At 42.8% G+C, this 27752-nt stretch overlaps 1 protein-coding gene across 1 annotated transcript in view; it reads left to right on the top strand.

Annotated features, from left to right (window-relative positions):
* The window catches only part of CUNH1orf21 (chromosome unknown C1orf21 homolog), an 86657-nt gene that overhangs the window by 43528 nt on the left and 15377 nt on the right, over positions 1-27752 (top strand). Inside the window, exon 3 of the mRNA XM_042820036.1 lies at positions 10451-10545. Within this exon, the coding sequence (XP_042675970.1) occupies positions 10451-10545 (95 nt within the window). The remainder of the gene's footprint in view (positions 1-10450; positions 10546-27752) is intronic.

Here is a 27752-nt window from a genome sequence, read left to right as displayed (position 1 = left end):
GTTCTGTCCTGGAAAAAAAAAATGAGACCCTAAATGAGTTTACTTTCTCAAATGAACAGCAGACCTTTGCCATTTAAATGTTGCTGATGATTTCATACGTGTAAGTAAAGAACAATGTACTAAATTTAACAGAACAAGTTCTGAATTTTTGCCGCTGCTTTTTGGGATTAATGGTATCAGATGAATTAAGTGATGCAGTGTTCCTTAGCTTCAAAAAATAATCCCTGTAGTTTAAGTCATGTTTGTTAGCCAGAAGGTGTGAGGTACCCTCCTTGTGTGCAGCCCTTTGGCCTCAGGTGCATCAAATGCTTGAGGAGAATCACTGACAGCTTTGTGATGATCTGCAAATGTAGGTGGATAATTTGGAAGTGGGAAAGCTCCTCAGTGAGGGAATTGTTTTGCAGTGTCCTTCTAGCAAACACTGTTTATGCAGGCCTTCTCTGGTATTGTTACTGTTTCTTTTCTGCTTTGCTGCCATGCCTGTGTTTCTGAGCAGATACCTGGGTACCACTGTCATTGGCATGGCCCACGCCTAACCATGCACCTTTGGCAGGGATTTACTGTGTCAAGAAAGAAGTAGAACAAAAGGTGGAGGAGCAGTTGTTATCACCATTTTGAGGGGAGGGATGAATCACAGGCAGGTTGTAACTTCCCCACTTTGTAATCTAATGCAAGTTTCACTTCTTGCAATCTGCACTCTGGTGTCACAGCACACAAAAGAGATACAGTGGTGGATGAGATGCCCCAGGAGCACCCTGAGTCTCTGCAAGCAGCTGATATGTGGATGGAGTTAATGCAGTTTTATTCTTGGAAAGGACCCATCCCACGAGCTGTTTAGCTCCATGAAAGCCAAAGTTTAATGCACGCAGAGTGTACAGTGTGTGCATTTCACAATTGCATTAGTGTACTATAGATAGGGACGTGCATCCACCTCTGATATTTGCTAGGAAGAGGCTGGGATGTATTTTCTGGCAGCCGTAGTGCAGAAAGAAGTTGTTTTATATATCAGACTTACCATTTTTAAACTTTTATCTTGGAAAGGTAAAAATCCTTGGTATTCATTAGCTACCTGTAAGTAGAAATGAGTAAAAGTGGTGGTAAAATGCCACCATGCTTTCAATTCTAGCAACCTTCCTTTTGTCATTTTCCAAATCTGGTAATTCTTGGCCACAAAGAAAAGAAAACCTAAAGTCTGAACCTTGGCCAGGAAAACCCCACTCTGAGCAAAAATTCTCCAGTTCACCATGTAAGCCTCAGCCTTGGTGAAGCTGCAGAAACATGTAAGCAATTTCAGACTTTAATTTTATTGTAGGAGTATCTACTAACAGAAATAACTGGTAAATAAATAAAGGTGCTAAATAAATATTTGTGTACCCTAGCATACACAGCCTGAGAAATGTTTACAGGTTAACCGCTCTGAAACTGGTTTCTTAAAAGCCATTGAAATCTTGAGTTGCCTTGTGTGCTTTGGACCTCATCTGTGTGCTGAAGGAGGAGACGTTTTTCCATTGGATGCTTCTCCAAAGCACTGAACCCTCCTGGCTATTTCAAATAAATCATGTAACCCAACATTGTGTCTTGGTCCGAGCCTCCTCAGCACTGAACTTGCACTTCCGAATGGGAAATGTTCACATCGCTGCCTGTGAGCAGCTGGCATATAAAACCAGCCTGGCTTCTGCTGGGTGGCTCTAGGCATGCCCTGCCTGGCAGTGCTGGGTTAACAATTGGGCGTGATGATTTTTGGGATCTTTTCTGCCCTGAATTCTGTCTTCTATGTTTTTACCCCTTCTGTTTTGAATGTTGTGTATTGAATTTCTAACTGCAGGAATTTGGAGGATCTTGGGATAGTTTCAACTGACAGTGCTTGACTAGTGTAAGCATTCTAGGCACACATTGTTCATTTTTTTTTAGTTATTATTTAAAAACTGCCTTTTCTCACAGTTTTAAATAAATGTAACAGTATGAGCAGAAAGAGGGTATGAAAAACCCTTAGCTTTTTTTATTGTTTTCTTTGCTTTTCAATCCAATCCTCTGCATTCCAGCATATCCTACATGTGCATGTTTGTGCATTGCTTGCATGCAGCACCTTCAATTTTGCTGCAAGAAAGCAGGCAGCAAACGGGACCAGTACTTCAAGTCATGCCTGCTAATGTCCCTTAGGGTCTCCCTTTCATTGTCACCACCTGTTAGATGCTGTACCAAGTGGCTTTGGTGCCACATGGGTGGTAGGTGTTTGCTTTGGGGTTTTAGATGAAGCCTCACAACGTGGATGCTGCTGAGGGAAGTGGGCATCTTTCAGAGACAAGAAATGAACTATGGGCATCATAACCAAGATCAAATATTGATCTTTGCTACAGGTTAATTTCAAGCTCTTCAGATGGCCTGCAAGTAAAATAATTCAATTCACTTTTGGATCTTTTGCATCCAAAAACCTGTGCTCTATTTTATAAATTGGGGTCTTCAGCAGTTGAGGCACTGCAAGGGGTGTAAGGGCCATGACTACAAGTTTGCAAGGCTTGTGGCTTGTAATTGGATTGCTCCTGACTGGGAAGCTTTCTTGTGTAAGGCATACAGATGTTACCCAGTCCTGTTTCCCTGTTGCTGAACTGCTGCAGCCTCTGAGTTGTTTCATCACCGAGGCTGCGGTTATCACCTATGGAAGGCAGGCAGTGCTCACCTGTTGGGAGTTTGGAGAGGTTTTGCTCAGTGTTCACGAAAGGCTTTGAAAGCTGTCGGAGAAGAAAGGTGCTCTGGAAAACCTACTGACTGCCATGCAGGTTTCTTGGTGCTCTGTACATCGGGCTGTGGTTCGAAACAGGGTAGGGAGAGTTTTAGCCTTCCTTGCGTTGTGGTTCCTTGCATTCCAAGTTTAGCTCCTTGCTCATCTTTTTTTCTCTCCCTTCCTCTGCTCCTGAATCTTCTAGTTGCAGTTTGAGTGGTGCAATGTTTTCTTTAGGGAAAGGTCGCACCATTTGCTTGCCTCTAAATACATTTCTGGGGTTTACATGTAAGAACTGTTTGGAGGTGGACTGCTGAATTTTCAGTTCCTGTGGGTTGTGCCAAGACCTTCCCTGGTCATTCCTGTGCTACACCAGAGCTGTGGTTTGGGGATGGCCTAACAGAAAGTTGCAGCCTGTACCCAAAAACCTGTCTGGTGATCTCACCTGAATAGCTGTATTTCTCAAGGCAGCAATCCTTTGTTTTCCTGCCGTCTGTGCCTTTAATATCTTTCTGCTGCTTGTTTCCTCTCTGTTTCATTTCTCAATTTGATCTTTTTAGTGGGCTAGATAATTACATTTACTGAGTATCCTTCCTGCAGATCACCATCGTTATAATCTCTTCCACTTGAGAAATGGTTTCCTTGGAATAAGCTTGCATCCAACTTAGAAATGAATTACATGAAAACATTTATATATATGTTTGAGTTTTACATTTAAACTATACAAAAATTGCATAGCTGAAAGTCTGTTACACATGCACATCTTAACTATGTTTTGGTTGCTTAGTTATGCACAAGTGCACAAAATTCTTTAATTATACTGTGACTGTTTTTTCAATACCAGCTTATGTATAGAGCTTCCTCAGGTCTAGAACACAAATGGGTCTTTAAAAAGTCTGGATATTGTGTAATGAAAGATGGCTTGTTTGGTAACTGGACAAGTTGTGCTGTTGGTTATTTGTGCAGTTTAACTTTCTAGAATGAATTTATCCTACAAATTATTAAAAAGATGCAGAAATCTGGCTGCTGGACATTGGTTGTATCCCTGGTGGATCTCCTCAGGAGCATCTCTACCCTTTTATCTGTGAGCCTGAGTGAGCCAGAGCACAACAGAGCCTTTCTTTCCTCCGTGGGATCAAGGAAGATGTTAAGATGTCTGATTCTCCCCCTGCCACAGTTAATTTAAAAATTACTTTCCCTGTTGAATTCTCGTCTGCCCTACCTCTGTCAGAGACCTAGCAGGCATAAGGCACTGCAGCAGGCCCGTGCCTTTGGTGGAAAGTTACTTAACATGATGCTATCTGCGTAATGTGATAGAAAATGATGTGTAACACTGCTGGTGTTTATAGTACTTGGACTGCATGCTAGACCAAATACAAACTAACCGGAGGAGCTTTTTGGTCACGAAGAAACCAAGTGATGAGTTGAGCGCCCAAGGTGGGCATACAGCAGTTGCAAGCTGTCTATTGGATTTGAAAACTGGCCCAGTGGAAACAAGGGAGTTAAATTACAGCTTCATAATCAGCTGTCCCTGTTAGAGAGGGGATAAAAGCAAAACCCAAGATCCATATGCTGAGGCACTCACTCAGCACCAGCACTGCAGCTGGCAGAACGCTGTGTACTCCTCCAGGCATAGCTCAGCCCTGCTGTTCTGTGTCAGAAGACAGGGATACCAAAAGGAGCAAGAGCTGCGAGCTGTTTGCATCACTGGAAACTAGTGGCTGTGTTATAATGAAGGATGAGGTATGTGAGGTTTTTTTTTTTTGTGCTTTTACAGAAGCAAAAAATCAAGATAAAGTCTGCTCAAGTTAACAGAACTGTGCTTTTGTCAAACTCATCAGCCCAGGAAGAATGGTGCTGGAAGCTGTCGTAAGCTGAGCCTGGAAAGGGGTAGTCTGGTGAAGTAGGAGGGAATTTGCTAAAATTTCCCTGTTCATTTTCAAGCAGGCATCACCCTTGAGGGAGCTGCTGTTCCCTAAAGCGTTAGATATATTACAGGGCTGTAGAAGGAACTGCTCAAAAAAAGGTCACAAAGACTTGCTGCTGTCCTGCCTGCCTTCAGGGCCAGATCCTTCCAGATCTGACTTTCTGTTAGTTTGTCTTGGTCCCCTTCCACCCCTCCAGAAATGAATCCTAGCAGTCTCATACATCTTTTGCAGCAGGCATGTTTCTCCAGGCCAGCTTAGGGTGGTGTAGGAAGAGGAAAGCCTTTCAGGGTGATCTTCTCAGACATGCTGGAATCTGTGTAATACATGCAGATTTTTAAACAGCTTTTCTGTCTGGTGATTCTGTTGGCAAAATTGGCATGTTGTTTGTGCACTTGTGCTGTGCTCAGTACCTCAGCCTGCAGCAGCGCCTTGTTGCACGTGGGGTTCAGGTGCAAGTAACTTCATTTCAGAAACCTGGACGAACATTTTCCAACAGACCTTTGAGCAAACTTGGTTGGCACCCTTCCAAAGCTGTTTTTCATCTGGTTTGTGTCGGCGCAGCAGGTCAGCAGGGTGATGGATTGCCCAGCGCTGGTGGACCTGAGGAACTTCTGATCAACAGGAGGTTTCTCCAGAGGTCTCACTGGTCGAGGTGTATGCCTTGTGCTTGGCTTTGGTGCTCTTGTGGTGCTTATTTATTTAGCTTCAAATAGGGCCAGAAACAGCATCACAACCAGTGTTGCTGTGGTAATGGCACTTGCAGCGATGTCTGGAAGTACCAAGGAAGTGTTTCTCATAGGAACAGCCAAAAGGATTTTTTTCTGTTTTTTTTTTTTTTTCTCCCTCCTTCCCTCTCTTCTAATTGTTTCAATGTTATAAGTTGATATGCTCATTTATCACTGAAATTGTTATTAATGGGTGCTGTTTTTCTTTGTCACATTTCCATGGCAACTGGGTGACATGTTTGTGCAGAACTATCTGCTTCCAGATGGAGATCTTCATTCATAAGATTTGCCTACTGAGAATTTTTGCAGAGTATTCAACTTAAAAATCCTTTTTCATCACCCTTCCAAGGAGCTTTGTGTGAGGGATGGCACTGCTTTCTGGTTTCTATCGTGTGATGGTTTTTATGGTGGACGTTACGCTTGATAATATTTCTAGTTTTAATCTGTGGTTCATTCGTATTATTTTTCTTATGATTCAATGAGACTGCTTTGCTTCAGTGCTGCATTTGCTGTGACAGCAGCACTGAAAGCACATTGCTTTCCCATTTGAGTTGCTGCAGCAACTCTTTTTATATAATCACAGAATCACAGAATGGCCAGGGTTGGAAGGGACCCGAAGGACCATGAATCATCAACCCCCCTGCCACAGGCAGGGCCACCAACCTCCACATTTAATACCAGCCCAGGCTGCCCTGGGCCCCATCCAACATGGCCTTGAACGCCTCCAAGGACAGGGCACAAGACAGTAGTTTTCTATATTTTTTTAAATATATATTCATGAATATGTATGAGAGAAGCATGCAGATTTATTGCTCTTTGTACATATACCTAGCTCTGAGGGTCAGTGTCCTAAAATTTTAACCACATTCATTTCTTGACGTTTAATTTTGCGCATGAAAGAAGCATGAAGATGTTTCACTTCTGTCCATTTTGATATAAAACTGTGTTTAGGAAAAAGAAAAAGGTACAGCTGATGAGCATGATGGAGTGAGTGAGGTACATATACACAGAACTTTGTGTAATTTCCTTTATCCTGAGCTTCATGCAGCTTTCAATGTCTTGTCGACTGTCAGATTTGATTGAGGTCAGGAAGGACCTAATTAACACCTCAGGATTGCTCTGGATGGGTTTCTGATCGTTCAGACCAACGTATCTCAAAGTGCATCAATAGCAGATGCACCCCTACCTGACCAAGCAAAACCTGGTGAGCAGTTTCAGCGAATACCAGAGGTGTTACCTGTAGGGAACGCATCAAAAGCCTGTTTCCCCAACCTGTCTTTAACGTAATTTTCATATTATTTTAAAGCCATTAATAACCATCCTCCAATGGTGTACATCTGGGTCTGTCTGTTACTTAAACATCCATTCTTTTGCATTTACTTTGCTTCAATCCTGACAGAAACTTCAGAGCCAGAACAATCTCATAAATACCACGGGATTCTTGACTTCCGAACACACTTCTGGACATCTCCAATATATGTTATCTACAGAGGATAGATGTTACCATCAGCTGGTCAAAAAAATCTATACGTAGCTCTTGCCCTTACAGTAGTAACATGATTGATGCAGCGCACAACCTGACTTTGTGAAATACTTAATTGAATGTAATTGCTATATTTAGTATGTATGACATAATGGCTGTAGTCCTATACGTGGTGTTACGTGTCAGACTCATTTCTAATCTGTTTCACCCACTAGCAGTGTCCCAGCTGGCCAAGATGCTGGGTAGCACCTTCTCCCTTGGCTTGGCACCCCTTTGGTTGCTAAAAGGCTCATTACAGTTAGCATAAATGGCTGGGAAAGGGCTTAACACTGACTCATCCCATTGCTTTCAGGGCTTGTTCTGCATTTCCCATGTCAGATCCCTGCTCGAAGAGATTTGTGAGGAGCTCGTAAAAGTGTTACAGCTTAGCTTGATCCAGAAAATTAAGGAAGTTCCACATGAACATGAAGGATGAAGCCTTTGTAAATGCCAGAGGGAGATGCAAACAGAAGTTAGTGTTTCTCATCAGGTACCAAGAGGGTTGCATGTATAAATGTCAGCATTTCAGCGGGGATTCAGGTAGTTGTGAGCATTTAAGCAACTTAGCTCAGTGGCCACTGATGTTAATCAGAAATGGTTTTTATTCCTCAATAAATTGGGTAGTTCTGCTTGTAGGTGTTTCCAGCAGTCCCTGTCTGTGCCTTGGAAGCTGTGGGGTTTGTAGTCACTGACATGTCCTCCTTTTTCTTTTGATGACAGTTTAAGTAGTTAGCTGTTTTTTTCCCTTTGAACATGGAATCATATCTATCTATTCCTATCCCCACTGAGTGACTACTCAGTATGGGAAAACAATGCCAATATGTTGTACCTATGCTCAATATTTTAAGGAAAATATTTTGCCTGTAGTAGGAGCTTGTGAATAATATCATCGCTTCAGACTTCACAGTGCTGACTGTTCTGTCCATCTCTGTGTGTGTGATGCAGCAGTTGATTGTGGCCCAATCTTCTCGCTCCCTTTCCTGAGCTCAGGTTGATGGTCACCCCCTGCAGGCCCCTGCTGTGCTTCTCTGCTGTTGGTACATGCACTGCTAGCTCACAACACCTAGGTTTGATGGAGTTGCTTGCTGCCTGGCACTCTGGTCCGTTAATCATTTATTTAGGCATTGAAGTATGCCTGCTGCTCACTCAGCCTGCTGCTTTCTTCACGTGCCTCATCCCCAAGAGTTTGCCGCTCAGGTTTTAGGGCAGATTGTCAGCTTTAGGTTTTGGCAAATTTATATCCCTTTGGAGATGCGGGTAGGGATTTCTAATGCCCAAACCCATGCTATATGATAGATGGGTATAAGTAAGACACTTCCTATTAAAAGACTGATGTTACCAATGCTTACAGAAGCATGTGCAAACTTTGGCCTGATTACTTTTGCATTCTCCCAACGAGAAGGCAGGTTTCCCTGAAGTAAGACTTGCTAGTTGACATGGTTTGTTCAACTTGTCCTAGAAACATGATGAAAAGTGACTGTTTTATTTTTGGGAAGCTTGCTGCTCTGTGCCTCAAGCACGAACTGATCCAAGCATCTGTGCTTTTCCTCTACCTTTTTCATAAGGTGGAGAGAAGAGTCATGCCAGCTGTGCTGCACAGATAATTGGATAGTTATTACATTGATAAGTATGAGGCAAAAGCACATTTACTAATCCACGCTTGTTAGTTATCTGTGCAAATTGTGCAATAAATCCCTTAAGTGTCTTGTATGCACCTCACAGTCCTCATCCTTGCCTGGTCTGACAGTCCAGTTTCTCCAACATCTATTCTCTTTTTATAAGCCCTACACAGTTCAGGATGTTCCCTGCTGAAGAACATAAGTTAGGTACAGATATTACAGTCAATCAAGCATACCTAATTTTCAGGCTTTTTTGTGTTAAGGCTTTTTGGTTTTATGACGTGTCACCTTCTGACTGCCTTAATTCCATTTAAAAAGGCAAAAGGTTCAGCAAATGGGCTCGTGTATACCAGTATAATAATTCTTAATTCATGTTCTTCCAGTGTGTTTTAAACTCTTACATCTGTTTTGAGTCTGCGTTTGAAATGCTATTTGATACATTCTGTGGTTTTGTTTAAGCTCTCTATTAATGTTTTTAATTATATAAAAAGTTATTTACTAGACTGAATGCAGAACCTGCCTGTATCTTAAAATAATTGATTTTTCAAAGTTAGGCTTATTTGACCTACACTCATTTGTTCATAGTGTCCTGAAAGCGAGATTCCAAATAAGCGATTTTTTTGTTTTGTTTAAATACATTAAACCCAGGAAAATCCATTTCTGCTTTGTTTTCCCCTGAGCAAGGGACAAATTGCTTGACACCCCAAGGAATGGGTTGAAAACGCCATTAATAAGGTTTGTGTGGTTTCTTTCCATTAGAAAATGGAAATGGAAATTCTTTCCATTTCCAGGTTTCATCTTTTATTCCCAGCTTACTGTATCTCATTTCATTTTGCACTGATACGCTTACCGAGGCTGCAGTCTCTGTATCTCTTCTGCATGTATATTCTGATGGGAGGAATGGGGGCCCAGAGCTCTGGGCATCTTTCCTGTGATTTGGCTTGCTGCACAGAGAAGCCAGGCAAAAAGGCATGATAGCTCCCTGTTGTTATTGCAATCACTGGGCTCCTGAGCTTGAGAGAAAGGAAGTGAAGAATCCCTTTTCCCAAAATCCATGGGAGTTTGGGGATGTTGTGTCCAAGTAAAGAAAACGCAACTCTGAGTGATGCTGTTAGCATCCGCAGGTAACAGGGCATGGCAGGGCTGGCACTGGAGCTGGGAGTTGAGCTCTTTGAAAAGCTGAAGCATGATAGAATAGTAAGGGCAAAGCAGTCTTACTTCTTTCTCTACTTACTTCTCTTTTTCCTTGTTTGCATGTAGGATCTCTCCCGGGGTGACTTTCACGTGTAGGAAAAGCGGTTGTGGTGAGGAGTGGGGGAGGAGAGTTGTGTGGGAACGTGCTGTCTGTCATGGGGTACCTTTTAGCTCCATTGAAACAGTGCAGGAGAAATAATGGAAAAAATGCAGTGTTTTGGAGTGTTTTTCTTTGTTTTTTGTTTTTTGTTTTTCCTAGATTTTAACCTAATTTTTAATTTGACTTTCGCAGCATTGCTTGATTTTTTGTTTTTTAATGCAAAGAACATAGAGGAGCAGCCTCTGCGTCGTAGCTGTGTGTATTGCTTCCTTGCCCACTGCCAATGAAAAACCTGGGAGGCTGCAGGAGCCAAGAGCTTCTTTATATTCAGAAGATCTATACAGGAAACCAGGGAGCCTGGGAAGAGTATGTCCTCTCACAAACCCAATATCCACTCTTTACAGGGCCAGGCAGGAGAGCTGCCCACCCATCTCTGGAGGCCAGACTAAAGCTTCAGCCAGAAACGTCCTTGGTAGCAGTCCCATTTAAGCCTTTCAAACTACAGACGTGTGGGTTTTAGTTGCCTTGCTGGATGAGGGCATTCTCTAGTCAGCTGTTTTGGTTTCAAGTTTTTCTTTTTTCCCGGTTGCCGAACTACACTGGTTCAAAACTTTTTTTTTTCTTTTTTTTTCTTGGTGCTCAGATGAGTATAGGATCAAACCAGTGGAAGAGGTCAAATACATGAAAAATGGGGGAGAAGATGATCAGAAAATAGCAGCCAGGAACCAAGAAAACTTGGTAAGGATTGAACTTATCACTTCTCTAATGAAATAATGTGGCTGTGCTTTTGTAATGAAATATGCAACATGCAGCACATTCAGCCTGCAGCTTACACACAGCAAGAGGACTTCCCTGACAATACCATACCTGGCTGTGAAGATCACGTGGACAGTGTGAAATACGACTTTGCTTCCTGCTTGTCTTTCTGAATTAGGCTCTGCAGGGAGTGCTTCCGTGATTATACTCACCTCCTTTGCAGATGTAAATATATATAGTTTGAAATATGTGTGTCTGTCATGCAAATGAGTTGGTGGTAAAACAGCAGCACCCTGCCATGATAAAATAACCTATTTAAGTAGATGCTATTTGCTCTGTGCTTCATGGTTTTACATATTTTAAAATTCACCATTCAAAGTAGAGAAAGAAGTACATTCACAGCAGGGCAGCTGCAGGAGTCATTTTGCATGCGTTGTGTTTTCCCTGACTAGAGCAGCTTGCTGGCTCACTGTCCCACCATCAAGAAGGAGATGCCAGCTCAGTACCACTAGAAATAGCTGGGATACCACTGATGTGGCTTAAATCATGGCTGAGTCACCTCTGGCATTTGGCAGAAGTCATCTCCCCTCTTCTAAAGCTGGAGGAATATAGGTTGTGTAATGGGCTAGCTGGGGCTTACCCAGTTTAATTTTTTGAAGACATTTCACAGTAGTAGTTCTGTATGGAATTCCACATCTGGTTCCATTCATTTTTGCAGCTTTTGTAGGGTTGTTTTTCCTCCTCCCCCGTCAGTGATACCAAATGGAGAACATCAACAGCAGATTTTGGTGGGCCTGTTACTATTATCACCAGCTCGAGATTTGCTTTTTGTCATCAGTGGAAAGCTGGACACAAAGCCACCACAAATTTTCCTTTTGCAGAAGATGCATGGAGGAGGGTGAGCAAGCTCCAGGCAGTTTGGATGCCTTCCATCCCTCTTCTAGATGCACGTGCTTGCAGTACAAAACAAGTACACGTGTCTTCTTGCTCCGTGCAGCAGTTTATTTTGCTGGGTAATATCCTAATGCAGGTGCTTGAGGAGCACACAGCGTGATTTCTGCTTTGCTTTCCAGATTAGCCCTGTGCTACCTGCAGGGTTGCATTGCTCCAGTGGATGGCACAACCTCAGCTTGCAGTAGGGTGCTGGGGATTCTTTACTAAGCACTGCTGAGATCATCACCTTTCCTAGTAGCATCTGCAGTGCCCTCAGCATAACTGCAATGTAAGCACCTTTGTTTTGAGCTGGGAGGAGTGTGACTGTGAGAATTTTCGCTCATTTTAGAGACCTGGTGCTTTGTTGTGCTCATTTTTTCCTGTTTTCCTGTGGAAAAAGCCTATCAGCTTAAAAATGTTTTAAATTTACAGCTGCATTTAGGGCTTTGGCAGAAGGTTAATGCCACTTGAGTGGCAATCAGGAAGAGTTCAGGGAGGCATAGGTCTGCTGAGGTGACACAGCACATGCCAACATTTTGTGCTTTGATTAGTGACTGCTTTCTGGCAGCACTTAAGTGTTAGTCTGATTAAATTTAGCAAGAGACATTTCTACAGCACAGGGCTTATTGTTTTATTATTGATGCTTGATGAGAGCAGTGGGTTTGGTGGAAAGTGTAACTTAATGTGGGGCTGGAGAGCTAGTAGAGCTTTCTTGTCTGTTTATCTACTGGGAGAAAAAGAGAATAATGCAATAAAGTCTTGAATCAGACAGGTTGTATATACTTTAAAACAAAAACCGTCCTGAAACACCAAAAGGCTTTACTTTCCTCTCCCTCATCTTACTATAAGGAGATTATACCGACTGTAAATGCATGCAGCTCTTAATCTTGGGAATTGTCAAGTCCTCATCCTTCCTGGGTTTTTAAGGATGTTTCACTTCTCCTTAGTAAACGTGTTTATTTCACTGCCTAGAGGATAGGTTAAGCTACCCATCATTCAGGCTTTAGTTTTCTTAACGTGTGAAAAGCTGGCAAGCACTTACATAATCCCATCTTCTCATCAGACATTTCTAGGCAACAGAAATGTTTGGAACAAGGAAAGGCGTTGGGAGAATCAGCCAGCCCTTTTCCTTCCTCCCTCTCTCCTTAATTCCACCTTTTGCTGTTGTCACAGCTGCTAACTCATATCTCCTTTCGAAATGGGGCTGGAGGATGGTGTTGTCCCATGTGGAGCTGGCCCTGGGGGTTGGACAAAGCTCTGTTCCTGGGGCACCATCTTCTTGGCTTCCTCCTGAGGGGTAATCAGGGCTCACAGCTGGAGCAGGGCTGACAGTGTAGCACAGAAATACTCTGCAGACATATCAGCAACAAGAATGGCTGTGGTAGGGCTGCACTACAGGCAGAGCAGAAGATTCTCCACGTGAAGAAACTCTGGCAGAATGAAAGACCTCATTGAATTAAAATGTAGGTTGTTGACAGGGAAAAAAAAAAAAAGAAAGAAAAAAAACCAGGCTTGTTTCTTATTCACTGCTTTACCCAGATCATTTTTGCTTTATTCTCCACTTGCTACTTGGATATCTCCAATCCTGGTTGAAGAGAAAGGATATTGGGCTGATGTGCTCTTGAGATGTCATTTGTGTGGGGGAAGAAGCAAGCACACTCTAGAGCACACCAGCAGGGTCTGCCTGGAAACTTGTGGGGTCAGGGACTGATGGGGACAGGGGCTGCCTCTTGCAGGGGCATCTTCCTGGCCTTCATGTGGTTCCCCATAATTTTGAGGGCATTATGGGTTGCTTGTGCAGTACTGAAGAGTTCAAGGGTTTTATGATTGCCATAACCCAAACTAAAGGTTTGTACCAACTTTGGGTTTATTACTCAGATCTGGGGCTTTCTTTCAGCTTTGAATGCAAGCAAAAGCTGATACTGGCTACTTCATTACCCTGAAGAGCTAAAATGCTAAAAATCAGCAAGTACCAATCTTTTTAAAAGTTAAATATATTCTAAAAAATACATGCAGAAATAAATAGCACATTTTTACTATTTCTGAAGGCCTGGTTGTTTTTTTTTGGTTGTTTAGAAAGGACTTACTGTTTAGTTCTACATCATCGTATTAAATATACAAAGCACAATCATAACAGCCTATTTAACATTCATCATAGGACTAATTCAGTTATCCTCACCGCCATCCTCTTGGAGCACTGATAGTTTTCCACTCTAAAATTTTATTGCAGAATAAGGTAAGATAAGATGTGCTATATTCATGCAGCTTTGGAAACTTGATGAGTATCAGTTTTCCTTTGAGACTTTGCAGTAGTACAGAGGCCTCGGAGAACATTAGATATCTAAGTTTGTGTTAGACGGTTGACTTGATATTTATCACAGTTCAGTTCTTGGATGCTTTTGTACCTTTTACTAAGAGGAATTGTTTCCTAATCGGTCATGCCACAATGCTACCTGTTGGAACTTCTCTGTTTTGTTATCCAGTCCTCAAAACTTTTGGGCATAATGCTCTGTTGTCCTGAAGCTCAGTGAAATTATATGGTGGAGGTTGAGATGGATTGCTGTTGGAACTGGAAGAAAATTGTATCTCTGTATTCTGCTTGCTATCCCTTATTCCACCTTTAATAATACAAGCATAACACCTTGCATTTTCCTTCCAGTAAGCATAAGTTTCCATTCAACTTACCTCCAAATGTACTTTTTTTGTCAGCCTTGTGTGTTATTTCCAGTGTCCCGAGCTTCTCCAGCCTGCTGCTGTTTTCCATGTAGCATTCAGCTTGGTAATACTCAGTTCTGCACAGCCTTGGTGTCTGTAGGTCTGTCTCCAATGCCAGTACCATCATCTGCTGTGATGCGTTACAAGTATATCACAGTACCTGACAGATGAAATGCATGAAGTTAAAAGCCTGGCAGAAAAGGATAAATGAAGCAATTTTAATAACTGTATACAAAAGTGAATATGCTGTGCCTAATATAAATAATAAAGAATAAATTGGGTATGCAAAATATGTCTCACAGATCTGTAAATCAGATAAACATTTTGTGAGATGTGATGCAAATATTGACACATGCTGCAGTTCCTGACTGAGTTAGGCAAGTATAGCCAATTCTATTCCCAAGTTCCCCAATCTATATATATATAAGCTACTACTCTCCCTGGTTAAATTTATTGGGGATATTTATGGTGTTTTCTTGTCTACATATGTAAAAAAACCCCACAGATGGCTCTGCAAATGTAAGTATATAATACGATTAGTTTGGTATTTTAAAGTGTTTAACTCCACTGCTGCTTATTGTTTCTAGACAGGCTTAGAATTGCTGTGTTTGAAATGTGTAAATCTGTACAATCATAGTACACTGCCAGAGAGCTTTATGAAAATTAAATGTAGCATCATTTTCATGTATACTATAGCATCAAGATTTCAGGCTGTAGGTTTCATAATGATTGCAACAATAGCATTGTGAACTCCCATTGCACTCTGCTTATCAGGGGAACTAAAGCAGAAATGCCTGAGACCACAGGCCTCCATCCTTAGCGTGAAGGGACATTTCTAGTTTTTGTCTGCCCTGAAGTTTGGGGCCTGAAGCATCAGGCAGCAGACCACACCATCCTTTAATGCTGCAGCAATTGCATGGGTTTGGTTCCTTGTCTGCTGTCAGGGCTGCATGTCTGTGCATCTGTCTGCCTAGGCAGAAGTGACTTTTAGCTCCTCTGCCCCATTTTCCTTTCTCGTCCATTCTTTCCAGATGTAATGCCTGTGTTCAGCAAAACTCTTGAAGATACTGAGGGCTATTGAGTTGAAATTTGTGCACAAAAGCATGTGGAAAAATTGGATAATTCTGGGGAGAAAAACATTGAAACATCATTTGCGGAGAGTGGGGGCTGCTCTGGGGGTATAATAATAATAAAAGGGCCAAGTGAACAGTACTGGATGACTTGGTATTGTGGCAGGGTTGCTCACAGGCTGTTGTGGCGCCCAGCCGTTGCTCTGTTGGCATCTCCTATGGTCCTGGGAGTGGAAAAGAGAGCTGAGAAGTTGCAGGACATGAAACAGGGCTGCTCCCCACCATGTTTTCCCTCAAGCACAGAAATCCTGGATCCTGCAGCAGCCAAATCCTCCTGCCCCATAGGAGGTCTGTGCAAGCAGGTCACAGAGCTGCTCAGAGATGCTCTGTTCAGGCTGTTCTTGCTTATGGAAAACAGCTCAGAACAAAAGAAGCTGCTTCAAAATAAGTAAGTAAGTGAAAGCCAGGAAAAAAAAAAAAGAGTAGCTAACTCGGTGAAGGAGTGCTGAGCATAGAGCCAAGCTCCTTTCAGCTGTAGGTAGCAAGGGTTACACTGGGGCAAGGGAGGCAGCGCCTTTCCCCCAGGCATAGCCACTGAGTGCAGTAGCACCAAGCAAAGAGGAATTATTACTCCAGAAAGTCCTGCAGGAGGACACAGTTGCTTATTGGAGATGCTTTCCTGCAGTCTTCATTGGTAGAATCCGGACCAGTGTGTACTCCCAGTTTGCCTTCTGCATTCCCCAGGGAAATTCACCCTCTGGACTTCTGCAAAATTTCGGATTCCAGTCAAATGCTGCAGTATTGGTATCAGCAGTAAAGAAGGTAGTAAGTACTGCATTTCAGTTTTCATGAGCCTGCTTCTGCAGTGTTTTTGGAAGAAAGGCATTTGAAACGGATTTAGCAGTGCGTGGAAAGAATGTTGTTACTGGAATCTGTTACTTTAAACACCATGCAATTAGCTTTTATCCCTATTGCCTATTTCAGTTTAAATTTGCAGTGATATTCTTCAAAGAATGGTTTCTTTTAATGAATTTATGTCAGTTTGAGCTCATTTAACTTACGGGTCACTGCATGTTACATAGAGATGAAAGTAAATGATCACAGTAAGTATTAATTTCCTCTGGATTCCATAAAAATTTTTGATGAAAGAGGCATTAATTTTTCTTTTAGTATCTGACTTCGGAAAATCTAGAGAATAAGTTGATGCTATTAATATTTTTAGCAAATCAGAAGCAATATTAAAACTAAGTATGTTCCAGCTACGTTGCTTCAGACTAGTCTGTATTGCAGTCTCCACCCTGTGTTAACTAAGCCACAGACTATTCTGTTGGGGTGTGCAGTGAGAAATTTTGATCAGGACGTGATTTTAAAGTAGAGAAAGCTTAAAAAATATATAATTATATTTCTTTGCAAGTATATTAAAGTAATGGTGTACCAATGCAGTGTATACTTGCAGCCTTACATGTTTGCTAAGAAAAAAAACAGTCGAGTTCTAATGCCCAAGTTATGCTTTACTCTTGCTGGATCAGATATAAATCTCTGGTGATGTGTTTGTGATCCCACAAAGATGTCTGCATCAGTTGCATAAGCTGTTTTCTGTATGGGACATGCTTGACTGTTTCTGTCATTTGAACAGGTGGAATATCTGTATCTTCAAGCATTGCCACGAGGATGTAACTGTTTCTCATATCCTTTCATTGTCAGCGTCCTTGTACTCGAGGTTGTCTGCTGTGTCAAGGCTGTGTGTATGTTTTGGACAGAAAAATTCAATGATAATCTTTGGAGGGAAGTGTAGAGATGGACACTGCTCCCGCAACAGCCTCTTGTGTGCTCCATCCTGCTGCACTGCCGGCACCAGCTGCTTGGCCATCAGTCAGCTGGCAGAATACATAGGTTATAGGTGAAGTTGGTTGTTTAAATACATTACACATAAAGTTCTGGAAGTTTACGGTCTGTCTTCTGTGATCTTAAGGGCTAGAAACCTTTTTCTATTTTTTTTTTAGATCTGCCATTCTTTTTCTTTGAGAACTTGAGGGTCTCTGAGCTTTACTTGTAGAATTTAATAATAAGGTTGCCCAAGCATGATGTGGATGCCCCATCCCCAGAGGCATTTAAGGCCAGGCTGGATATGGCTCTGGGCACCCTGGTCTGGTGGTTGGTGACCCTGCACATAGCAGGAGGATGAAACCAGATGATCGTGATTCTATGATTCTCAGTTTTGGTTTGAATACAGCACTGCACCTGGAGGAGAACATTTTGGGGGCTGACAGCTGGGATGGGCACATTCAGACTCAAACTGAATATGTTGGTTTTGCTTTACTGAAGACGAGATGGTACTTTTTGAGGGACATGGAGTGTTGGTTTCAGGCAAGTTCTTCTCACAATCAGTACCTGTTTGGGGGAGCTTGTTGTCAATGCTGCTGAGAAAGTGTTTTCTTTAGTGAATACATGTAGTCAGTATCTTTAAAGGCAAGAGGTAGGTGCCAGCTCAGTCTCCTGGGCAGCTGTGTGCTGTGCCTTCAGGGCACGGTGCGGTGCGGTGCTCCTCCACATATGCTTCCTTCTCTCTGTGTTTTAGCTCCTGCATTTACTGCATCCCTGTGAGTGATGTGCAAGGAACAGGACTTCTCCCTAGGCCACGGAGCTGCTGGGGCAGGCCTGGGCTCTGCAGGGCCTCTGCATGGGAGCTTCTGAAAGCTCAGTGAGTTTGTCTCCTTTCTTAGGAAAGCAACACAAATATTTTCCAATATCCAATCCATATGAGACTGTATTCATAGCCCATATTATTTTTAGTGTGTTCTCTTTTCATTCCTCTGGGCTGCACAGTAAGAAGAGCAGCTTGCAGTAGAACTCAGAATGAGAAGTATTTGCAGGAATAAGAATTGTAGCAGGAGAGCAGAGAGCACTAATTATTAAACTAATCTTCAGGAAGAGAGTTTGTGTTGTGTGCTGAATGAGAATGAACCGATATTTTGAATGTTTTCAATATTCCCTGCTTTTGCCAGCAGGAGCACAGCATTTTGCACAGCACCTGGGAGGGAAACGTTGGCTCATGCTGAGCAGGAGCATTTTTCACCACTTCAGCCGTTGTTCTGCATGCGCTTGCTTTGATGCTTTGGTTGTGTTCATCACAGTGTGTGGATGAAGTCAGCAAAGCTTTACAATCCCATCGGGAATCTGAGGTGGAGGAAATGATGATATTTTAGATGAAAGTATTTAAAACAAGAGCAGACACTTCTAAGTGGAGTTTTTTGTATGTTTGAGTACAGAGGCTGGACACAGGCACTGATCAGCTTGGGCTTGCCAGGGCCATGCTTTAGTGCTGGGGCTACAGAAGTACTCCGATGTAATGGTATCTTCTCTAGAGCCAAAGGAAGGGGATGTGGAGATGGCTGCTGGGAAGCTTGCCAGCCCCGTTCCCTCACTCCTGCTGGCTTTAGCTCTTCAGCCTGAATTACAGCATGCTCGGAGCCACAGCTAGGGGAATCCTGGTCTCCTTGAACCTTTTTCAGGAATTTTTCAGGATATTAAGTGAAATTAAAGGATTTTTTTTTCCTTTTTGTATATAAGAAACATCCATTGTTGTTATTTATGCCTGACAGATGGCATTGGTGCAGTGTTTTTAACCTCCTGTGGCTGGAGCTGGTGTCCGTGCTCCTGTTTTTAGGCAGAGGGCTAGAGGCTGGAGCTGCTTCTGCCTGCAGAGTCAGGCTTTGCATGACCCATATGTGAGCTGCATGGTGCTTCACTCCCCTCAGTGTCATTGCTGGGATGCAAGCAGATGGGGACGTGTGCTGGGGGAGTTTCTGCATTTCAGGCAGTGGGCAGGCTGGCACTGAGCAACAGAGAGGGGGAGTCGGATCAGGAGAAGGGGAATCTGGGCAGAATCAGAACTTTCAGGTTCAAGGGTTTTTCACTGACAAGAAAACCTACAAAAAAAGAGTCAATGAAAAGAAATACGTGCTTATAATTCAAGCTCTTGTGTGGAGGGAGGATGATGCAGTTTGGGATTACATATAGGCGTGTTATAAAGTGATATAGCATATACATGAATACTTCCTAATGTCAGGTACACAGATAGCAAGGCAATACTGAACTACACTATTATGCAACTTACTGAAGCAATTTGTTTGCTCTCACCGGGCAGAAAACCTCCTATAGCTTTAAATTATTTGCTCCTTGCTGCTGCAAGAGGAAGTATTCGAGTTGAAACGCAGCTCCACGGTGCTGCACTTTCATCTCCCTTATTCACTCTGCACTTGCCCTGCTCAGTCAGTGCTGCTTCTCACTGCCTTATCTCAGGTGGGATCTTGCCGTGGGATAGCATCAAAGGCGGGCAGCTTTGGGCAAGTAAACAAACTGCCTGATCTGCTGGGCATGGGAATGAAAAACCGATGCTTTTTAATAATGTAATAATATTGTATTTGTGCGTATCTATATGCATTTAAATAGAAAATGCAGTTTGTATTACAGCAGTGCCTGAAGGCAGTAGTTGGGAATCAGAATTGGCTGTTCTGCTTTGTGAACACATCATAAAGAAAGCCGACCCATCTAACACCTATCCGTCCAAACTACTGCATCCAAACCAGCACTTTTATCTCCAAATTCATGTGCTTCCAGGAGAGCATCTTGGGGATAAGTTTCCAAATCCCACAGTACAAAATAAAAGGCAGACACTGGAGAAAATAAAGATGTCGCCACACAGGAAAGCATGGTGCATTGCTTTCCTTCCTCAGTACCAGGATGTACGGCTGCAGTGTGGGGGATGATTTGGATGAGTGTGGGAGGGAGCGTGCCATCAGGCTGCTGCTTTTCTTCCTTCATTTAGCTGTTTGGTAAAAGGCAGCTGCTGTGCTGGAAAGGGGGCTGCCATATGGGGACGCGTGGCAGCAGGGGATGGTTTCAGGATTTGAGACATGCTCAGAACATTCTGCAGCCAGTAAAATACTGCGCATTTGCCAGATCTCTTCTTAGGCTTGGGAAGCACACAGCGAGTTGTAGCCTTAGCAAGCAAACTTGAGTTAAATATAGAAAATGCTCAGTCCTTTCTGATGGCTGGGCTCTGAAACCCGCCTCACTGAAGTTGCTTCATAGTTTTCAGGAGTCAAAGTCAAAACATACCTTTTTTTTTTTTTTTTAATAACAGCTTGGCTAGGTGCAGAAATTTAGGAGCTTGTGTGTTCCTGGGTTTGGTGCTCCCGTCTCTGTAAGCCACTCCATCCTGCCCAGCTTTTCCGAAGATCACCAACCACATGAGAGCACTGAAATAATCCTTCCACTCATTTCCTTCCTGCTGAAAGTGCTCTGCTACAAAGCAGGACTTCAGCCGCGCGGTGAGATGCACGGTGATGGCAGGCACGGGATGGTGGCAGCCCTTCCCAGAGCACAGCATTTTCACAGCGTGCATTCAGCTGGTTTTCTGCATCCTCCTTTTTTAAAACACAACAATGCAAGCGGAGATCTTTCACTGAGCTTCTGCTGTAGCACAGCATCAGCCAGCATTGCTCAGCCTTGCAGCGAGCCGTGGCTGGCCACAGGCCAAGCGTTTGCTAGCTGCAGCCTGCCCACTGCAGCTCCTCTAAGAATAGCCCCAGTGCTCTTTTAATCAAACAGAATAGAGAAAAAGAGAGAGATTTTAGCAATTGTTGTTTTAATCTGTGTTACAGACATGGAGTTTGGAGGGAAGCTTGCGTCTGCAGCGAGCTACAATGCTGAGAAGTGTTCTGGGACTCGGTGCAGTGAGCCAGGGCTGAGCCCTACTGGCTTTGGGGCAGTGGGCATGCAGGTGTCTGCGGTGGGTGCCTTGCTTCAGGAATTCAGGACATGAGCAATTTCTCAGCTAATGCTAATTAGGCTTGTAACTCCTTCTGAAATGATCTAAGGCAAGGATTAATTACAAAAGTTTCTCAGTGTTAGAACACGTTTCTTTAGTTAAAGTTCAGTATGCTTTCAGTTAATGATTACTGTAAAAGATTTTTCCTCTACTTTAAATCCCCAAATATATCTTTCTATCTTTATATGTAAATAAGCACATCTATGAGTTTATCTAAACAAACCTGAATGTTAAATGGGAAAAACACATGAAAGGCCCATGCCCTGCCAGCCCATTCAAAGGCTTAAGTGAGTAGATTCACTTATGCCTTATGGGCTTGGTTGTCTTTTGGAAGCTGTTCTTCCGGCTGCACTTGTTTGCTCAGTTAAATAAAACATGGCGTGGATTGTTTTCTTATCTTCATTTAAATAATAAGGGATCTTAGTTCTTTTTGTCTGCAAGTGTAGGGGGAGATTGATGGAGTCTCGATGGATCCAGCAGGTCCCATGTTACATTATTGCTCTGTGAGGCTCCTGCCTCTGAGCTTTGAGTTGTGCACCTTCTAAATCTGAACGTTATTAATACCGTGGTGACATTTCCACAGAGAAGGAAGGATGCAGAGCTTTATAAATAGAATCCATGAAGTAGTGAGAGTGAAAATACCTGAATTTACATCAGCCTCATTTGTTGGCCGTTAAAAAATCCTACATAAAAATGTTGAAGTGGACATGTGAAAGGCTTGGTGTGACTTGGTGTGCAGTTATGAAAGGCCGGATGGGAGAATATGTCTTCTCCATGTCTTCTCTGTCTTCTGTGCTCCCTGTTTTCCTGGGATAAATGTTTAGCAGATTCTCACAGTTCAGCAGTTCTCACATTAGCACAATGTCAGAGGGTTCTCTACTGGGGATCCCGGTGCCAGTTCGGAAAACTGGACCAGGTTTTCGTTTTCTTCTCTTATTTACTTTATGGAACTCTTTATTTTTTTTTATCATTAAGTCACATAGCCAAACAGTGACGCCATTTTTTTTCATATCCTACTTCTGTGAGTGCTTTAAAACAGAAAGGATTCAAATCTAGTTCCCGTGGCCTCTGTGTGTGAAGTTTTTTCCTAGAAAAGCATTGCATTAGCCTGCCCTTGAGCTCAGATAATGCAGTAGAAAATCGTTGTTATAAATGTAGACTTTAGATTCTTGTCATATTGTTAATATTTTGTTGATCTGGCACTATAGATCCCCCTGGTTTTATGGCCTCTACTTACGAATCCTGGATTATGTGTGTTGATCATTACTATGTGCAGTTATTGGACTTGGTTTTATGATAACGACATAGATCATAAAGCTGAGTTAACTTAAGGAAATAAAAGGTATGCAAATACAAAGCACTAAAATAATAATGAAGACCTTGCTATCATGCTGGGTGATGATCTGCAGTGGGATTTGTCATTCAGCTCTTCAGTGAAACCCCGTTGCAAAGCACTGCTCCAGCATCACTCCCCATCCAGTCCTCGGTCTCCCTGAACTTCTGGCTCAGCTACTGGAGAGACAGAATGTATTGGATCTGCTCTGAGTTTACAAATGCTGACAGATTAATTTGGAAAGACAGATTGCAAACATGCATCATGGCCACAGTCTGAGTTCTATAAAAGTGATGTATGGTTGGTGCAGAATGATTAAAAAATTGTATCAAGGGAACAGCTTAATTAACTATTCTTGATTAAAGTAGTACAGTATGTGAATTTAATAGCTTGTCTTCAAAAGCAGAATGTGAAATCACTTATTACTGTGGTGTATCTTGCTGGCAAATTGTGAGCTGCCAGAGGTTCCTGTGATTAATTGAGTTTAGAGGAACTTAACACTGGGGTGGGAGATACTGAATCATTATTCTGCTCTCGATTCAAGCTCGTTCTCTCATGCAAGAAAAAGATTGTCTGGAATGAAGTCATGGGAGAGTAGTGAGAGGCTGCCAAGGAAGGGAGAGTGCATGGGGACTGCAAAGCAAGGTCTGCAGTGGGCACCGTTAACAAAATGGTGGGCAGGCAAACTGTTAACAGCATCTTTGTTCCAGTTTCCACATGAGTGGAATGTGGGTTTCAAGTACTGTTCACAACATTCTTGACTTGTAAAGGTTTCCTCTAAAAATGCTAATACCACGGGATGGATGTTTGCTCTAAAATAGAAGCTTAAATTGTGAAGCATAGTGGAGAGCCCAAGGGTGAATTTTGGGAGCAAGTTTTATTGCTGTGGCATGAAGGGCACTGACTGCCTTCGTTATACAACGCTTCAATGTTAGTTAAAGCTCAAATTCAGCCACGCTAATCAATTAGCACAGACATGAAACTAGTGAACTTTACCATTAGGTGATGTCAAAACTGAGCCTAAGTGTTTTCTTGTCTTCTTTAAATTAATATTGAACTCCTGCTTAACCTTTATTTCAGAATCGAGTATTTACACTTGATTTGCTTTATTCCTTCTGATTCCAATCAGAGTCAGTTTTCAGTGCAGTTTTTTCACTGTATGTAGGTAAATATGCTGTTTGGATGGATGAGCGTCACAGCTTGCAGGTCAGATGGGTGAAAATCATGATCTCACAGCAGCCGTTGCGGCTTTTAAACTGAGCATCTGCACGTCTGCTAAGGTTAAAAATCAGGTTTTGTTTGTAGCTAATATGGTATCTTACCTTTACTACAATTAGTGAAAGTCTGAGCGCTGAATAAAACAGCGAGGAGTTACATATAGCCTCTGAGAGATGCTCATTCCTCCCAGCACCCCTCTCTGGGGAGCAGAGCTTACTGCAACAGGTAGGCTCACTGAGATGAGTTGGACCAGCTGTGCCTGAAGAGACTCCACCCTACAGTAAGTGAATATAAAGGGCAAACTTCTTAGGGATGAGTCCTTGTCAAGACATTTTTCTTGGAGATGAATTTATTTCAGAAGCTGCCGCTGCAGTGACACATAATTGTGAGGCACAGTTGTTTTGTATTTCATGAGTGCTTTGAAAAAAATTAGCAAATTCCATTAGTATTGTGGTCAGTGAACTCATCTGAAGTTGCCTGATGGCACTGTTCTGTGTACACAGTGGAAAAATCAATAAATTTAATCCAAGGTAAAACCATCTAGCTCTCTGAAGGAGAAGACTGCCTTGGTTGCTGAGTACTGGAAATCATTGCCTCATACTAATTGAACAGCATCCAGAAGTTGTGTGGCCGAATCTTCCAGACTGATTTGACTCATGGGGTCTGGTGACTCCAAATGAAGTACATTTGTCATGCTGCAGTCCTACAGGATTAAGAACACTTGGATTCATTTGATCTGATGTATTCCAACAATATTAAGCAAGTCCATTTTTTATTGTCCTTTGCACCTTGTATTTTCCTGGCTGTGGAAGTCCAGCATCTTACTTTTTGGAAGCCGAGCTGTGATATGACAAATTTTTCTGGCCAGTATTTCTAGCTCTGGCAGGGTTTGAAGAATTCTTGGCTGGCTTTTACAGTAGGCTAATAGCTTAGACCAAATATAACAAGAGGCAGAGTCCAGCATGTAGAATTTAATCATGTTATTTATTATATTATTATATTATTTTTCTTGTCTTGAAGTTATTCACTGTTTTCTGGTTTTGTGCTTAATAAGCAGTCATTCTCAAATGTTTTTGTCGATATTTAGATACTAATTAATTTTAAACAAACCATCTGAAAGATGCTTTTGTCTTTCAGCAGAATAATTACGCTTCAAAACTTGCTTTTTAAGTCATTTGGAAAGTCCCACTTATTGAGTGCCTGAGAGGTAGGACTCACTCCTAGAACCTCTTTGCAGCCATATCCGTGGGCACTGTTTGTAGTCATGCAAAGACACAAATTGCAAAGGTGCTCCACGGATGTGTTTAAAATGAAGAAAATGGTATGAATACAAAACGGTGAACCTGTTAAAAGAGAGAGAGAGACATCTTTGTTCTTGCTCACAGTAGCATTCAGATATAAGTAAATAATGGCTGACGAGGTGGGAACAGCTCTGCTAATGGTGTGCAGCTTTCCTGAGGTGGGAACCAAGAGAGAATGTTGTTCCTGGTTGTGTCACTCCCTTGGTGTGTTTGGCCTTGGTAAAATTTCATTTCCATGAGCTGGAAGGATGCTTGCATGGCTAGATTGGCCCTATTCCTGTGGCAGTGTACCAGAACTGCATGGCTGGACTTTTGAATAGCAGAGCTCAGAAAATGGCTGTAAACCAACTGTGAAAATGCACTCTTAATGAAAGAAGGGCATACCAAGAGGTAGATGGCCATGAGCTCCCTTGGGAGAGCGTGGAGATAAAAATTTGCTCACCCTGCAAGCTGAAATTAGTGGGGAGTGACTTTAAGCTTCAGGAATTTTGGGGCTTCAAGTAAACTCTGGAATTGAGGATTAGGAGAACACCCCTTATCACCTCAGCTGCTTGTCTTCCCAGATAGGCCTTGATAATGTGGTGAGCTTGTTTTCATGGAGCACCTACTGAGTTAACAAGTGAATGTGCCCTTCTGGATGTAAACGGATGAGGGAAATAGCCCTGGGTGAGAGGCCAGGGCAGTCACCCACAGCTCAGTTGGTGCTCTCTAAGCAGGGGGATGTGGTTGGATGGGCTGGAGGAGAGACCATGAAAGTCCAGTGGCAAAGGATTTGATACCTGCACTTCCCTATGGGCTGTGCAGTGAGGCCCTCTGATGCAAAGGGGCCAGCCCTGGCAGTGCTGAAGCATTGCATATTCATAGTAACCGAGTGATTTTAATGCTCCTAGACCATTAATAGGGCAGTGCTGCATTGCTGCCTGCTTATTTATAGCTGCACATTTGAGGTGGTGTGTGGCTGCCAGTGTTCGTTTGGAAGATCTGAACAGAGGAGCCTTAGGCTGAAAGGAGTGTGTTCCTTCTGCTCTTACTACGGATACGTCTCAGCAGGGTTTAAACATCACAAAACGGGCCTCCCATGCTCTGTCATCTGCAGCGTGCCCTTCCTGTCTCTGTGAAGGTTACTTTGGGAATCCTGTACTGGCTGCAGGCTGTGGGCTGGCTGCTTCTCCACCTTCCTTCTTGGCTTCCTTTCCTGTTCGCCTTACCCAGCCATTCTGACACACAGGCAGTGTTCCTGCTGGGGTAGATCAGCCTGCCTGTTGAAGGTGAGTGTGCTGCCGATGTACAAATTTTTGTCCGGTCCTGGCAGCTTGCAACACATGCCTTTTTCCAGGGCTGCCCTCCCTAGAGAAAGGCCAAGGGACATTCCGTTGTGGGCTGTTCAGAAGTTGTGAGTTCATCATACGGAATAAAAGACCTTCTGTGGCCTCTGTTTGAACACGTATAAGCAATGCACAGAGAGCTGCGACTGCCCCGTCTTGGCTGCTTTGTTTTGTCACAGACATGAGCAGGTGAGAAATACTCGTCAGTGTACTCGCTGTGATTGCAAAGTAGATTTTATTTATTAATGTTCTCAGTAGTGACCAGGGAACACTCCTGGCTTGTTGCAGCTGCTATGCTTGTATGTGGCTCATCCTGTTACAAAAATGCAGAGGGATTATGGGGCTTTGGTGGCTTTAATAAAATCTATTTCTGCTGCTAGGATCATTGATGTGGTATATGACTTGAATTAAAGTTCTCATTATCGCATTAAGATGAAACAAGGAATTAATTAAGTGTAGGGAAGTAATTGATAAAACTGCAACATGCGGTGAAAAATGAGACAGTATTTTTTGCACTAAACGCTTGTGTTCTCCCACTTGCAAGTACCATTCCTATGAATGTGCATTGGAGTGTGCTTCTGATTCAGGCAGAAAGCTTTCACGTTTGGCAGTACTGCACCTCTTGGTAGTAATGTGGTGGCACAGCATTTTCTGAACATTCTTGTGATGGAAAAACCTATTGAATTATAGAGGTACTTTTCTTACCTTTGCACTTTCATGGCTTGAAAAGAAAACTATGTTAAAACTTGGAAGTGGCTGAAGGTCAAGTTGCAGACTTGAAAACTGATTTTGATTCAAAATAGGAAAGTTGAAGATGATGTAAGAATGTATGTTTTGGTTGCATGTGATTTTTGTTAATTTTAGGAAGACAGGTTGGGCCGTGAGTCATGGAATGTGCAGGTATTTTACATTAGGACCATTTTTTTTCTACCACATTATTGTTTTGGTTTAGTTTTAGTAATCCAAGGGTGGAGGCAGGAAGACAGATGACCCTTAGCAGCTCTTTGGCTTAAGAGAGATGTTGAGCAATGTACTGCACAGCTTATGTACCCATTAGAAATGTCAACCTCAGTTTGTTTCTTCTGGAGCATTTATTTATCTTGGGTTTTCTGATATATGAATGCTCACTGTGTAGATGTAGACTCTGGATATTTGGTAGTAAAGCTTATGATGTTTCATCTGCAAACCGCGGTGCACAGTAACAAAGTAAGCACACCCTGAGAAGGCTCACACAAACCAGAGTCTTGAACCAGTGCTGCCTCTTATTAAAAGAGTTGGGCCCTTATCCCCAAATACGTGATCTAACCTGTTTCGCAAAGCTTCCCTTCCCTTCCCTTCCCTTCCCTTCCCTTCCCTTCCCTTCCCTTCCCTTCCCTTCCCTTCCCTTCCCTTCCCTTCCCTTCCCTTCCCTTCCCTTCCCTTCCCTTCCCTTCCCTTCCCTTCCCTTCCCTTCCCTTCCCT

This window comes from Centrocercus urophasianus, unplaced genomic scaffold (genome assembly GCF_019232065.1).
Source record: "Centrocercus urophasianus isolate 14NV4802_14NV808 unplaced genomic scaffold, USGS_Curo_1.0 seq_18, whole genome shotgun sequence".
NCBI classification, from domain to species: Eukaryota; Metazoa; Chordata; class Aves; order Galliformes; family Phasianidae; genus Centrocercus; species Centrocercus urophasianus.
The sequence above is the reverse complement of the archived record's forward strand: the minus strand, read 5'-3'. Positions and strand labels throughout refer to the sequence as shown.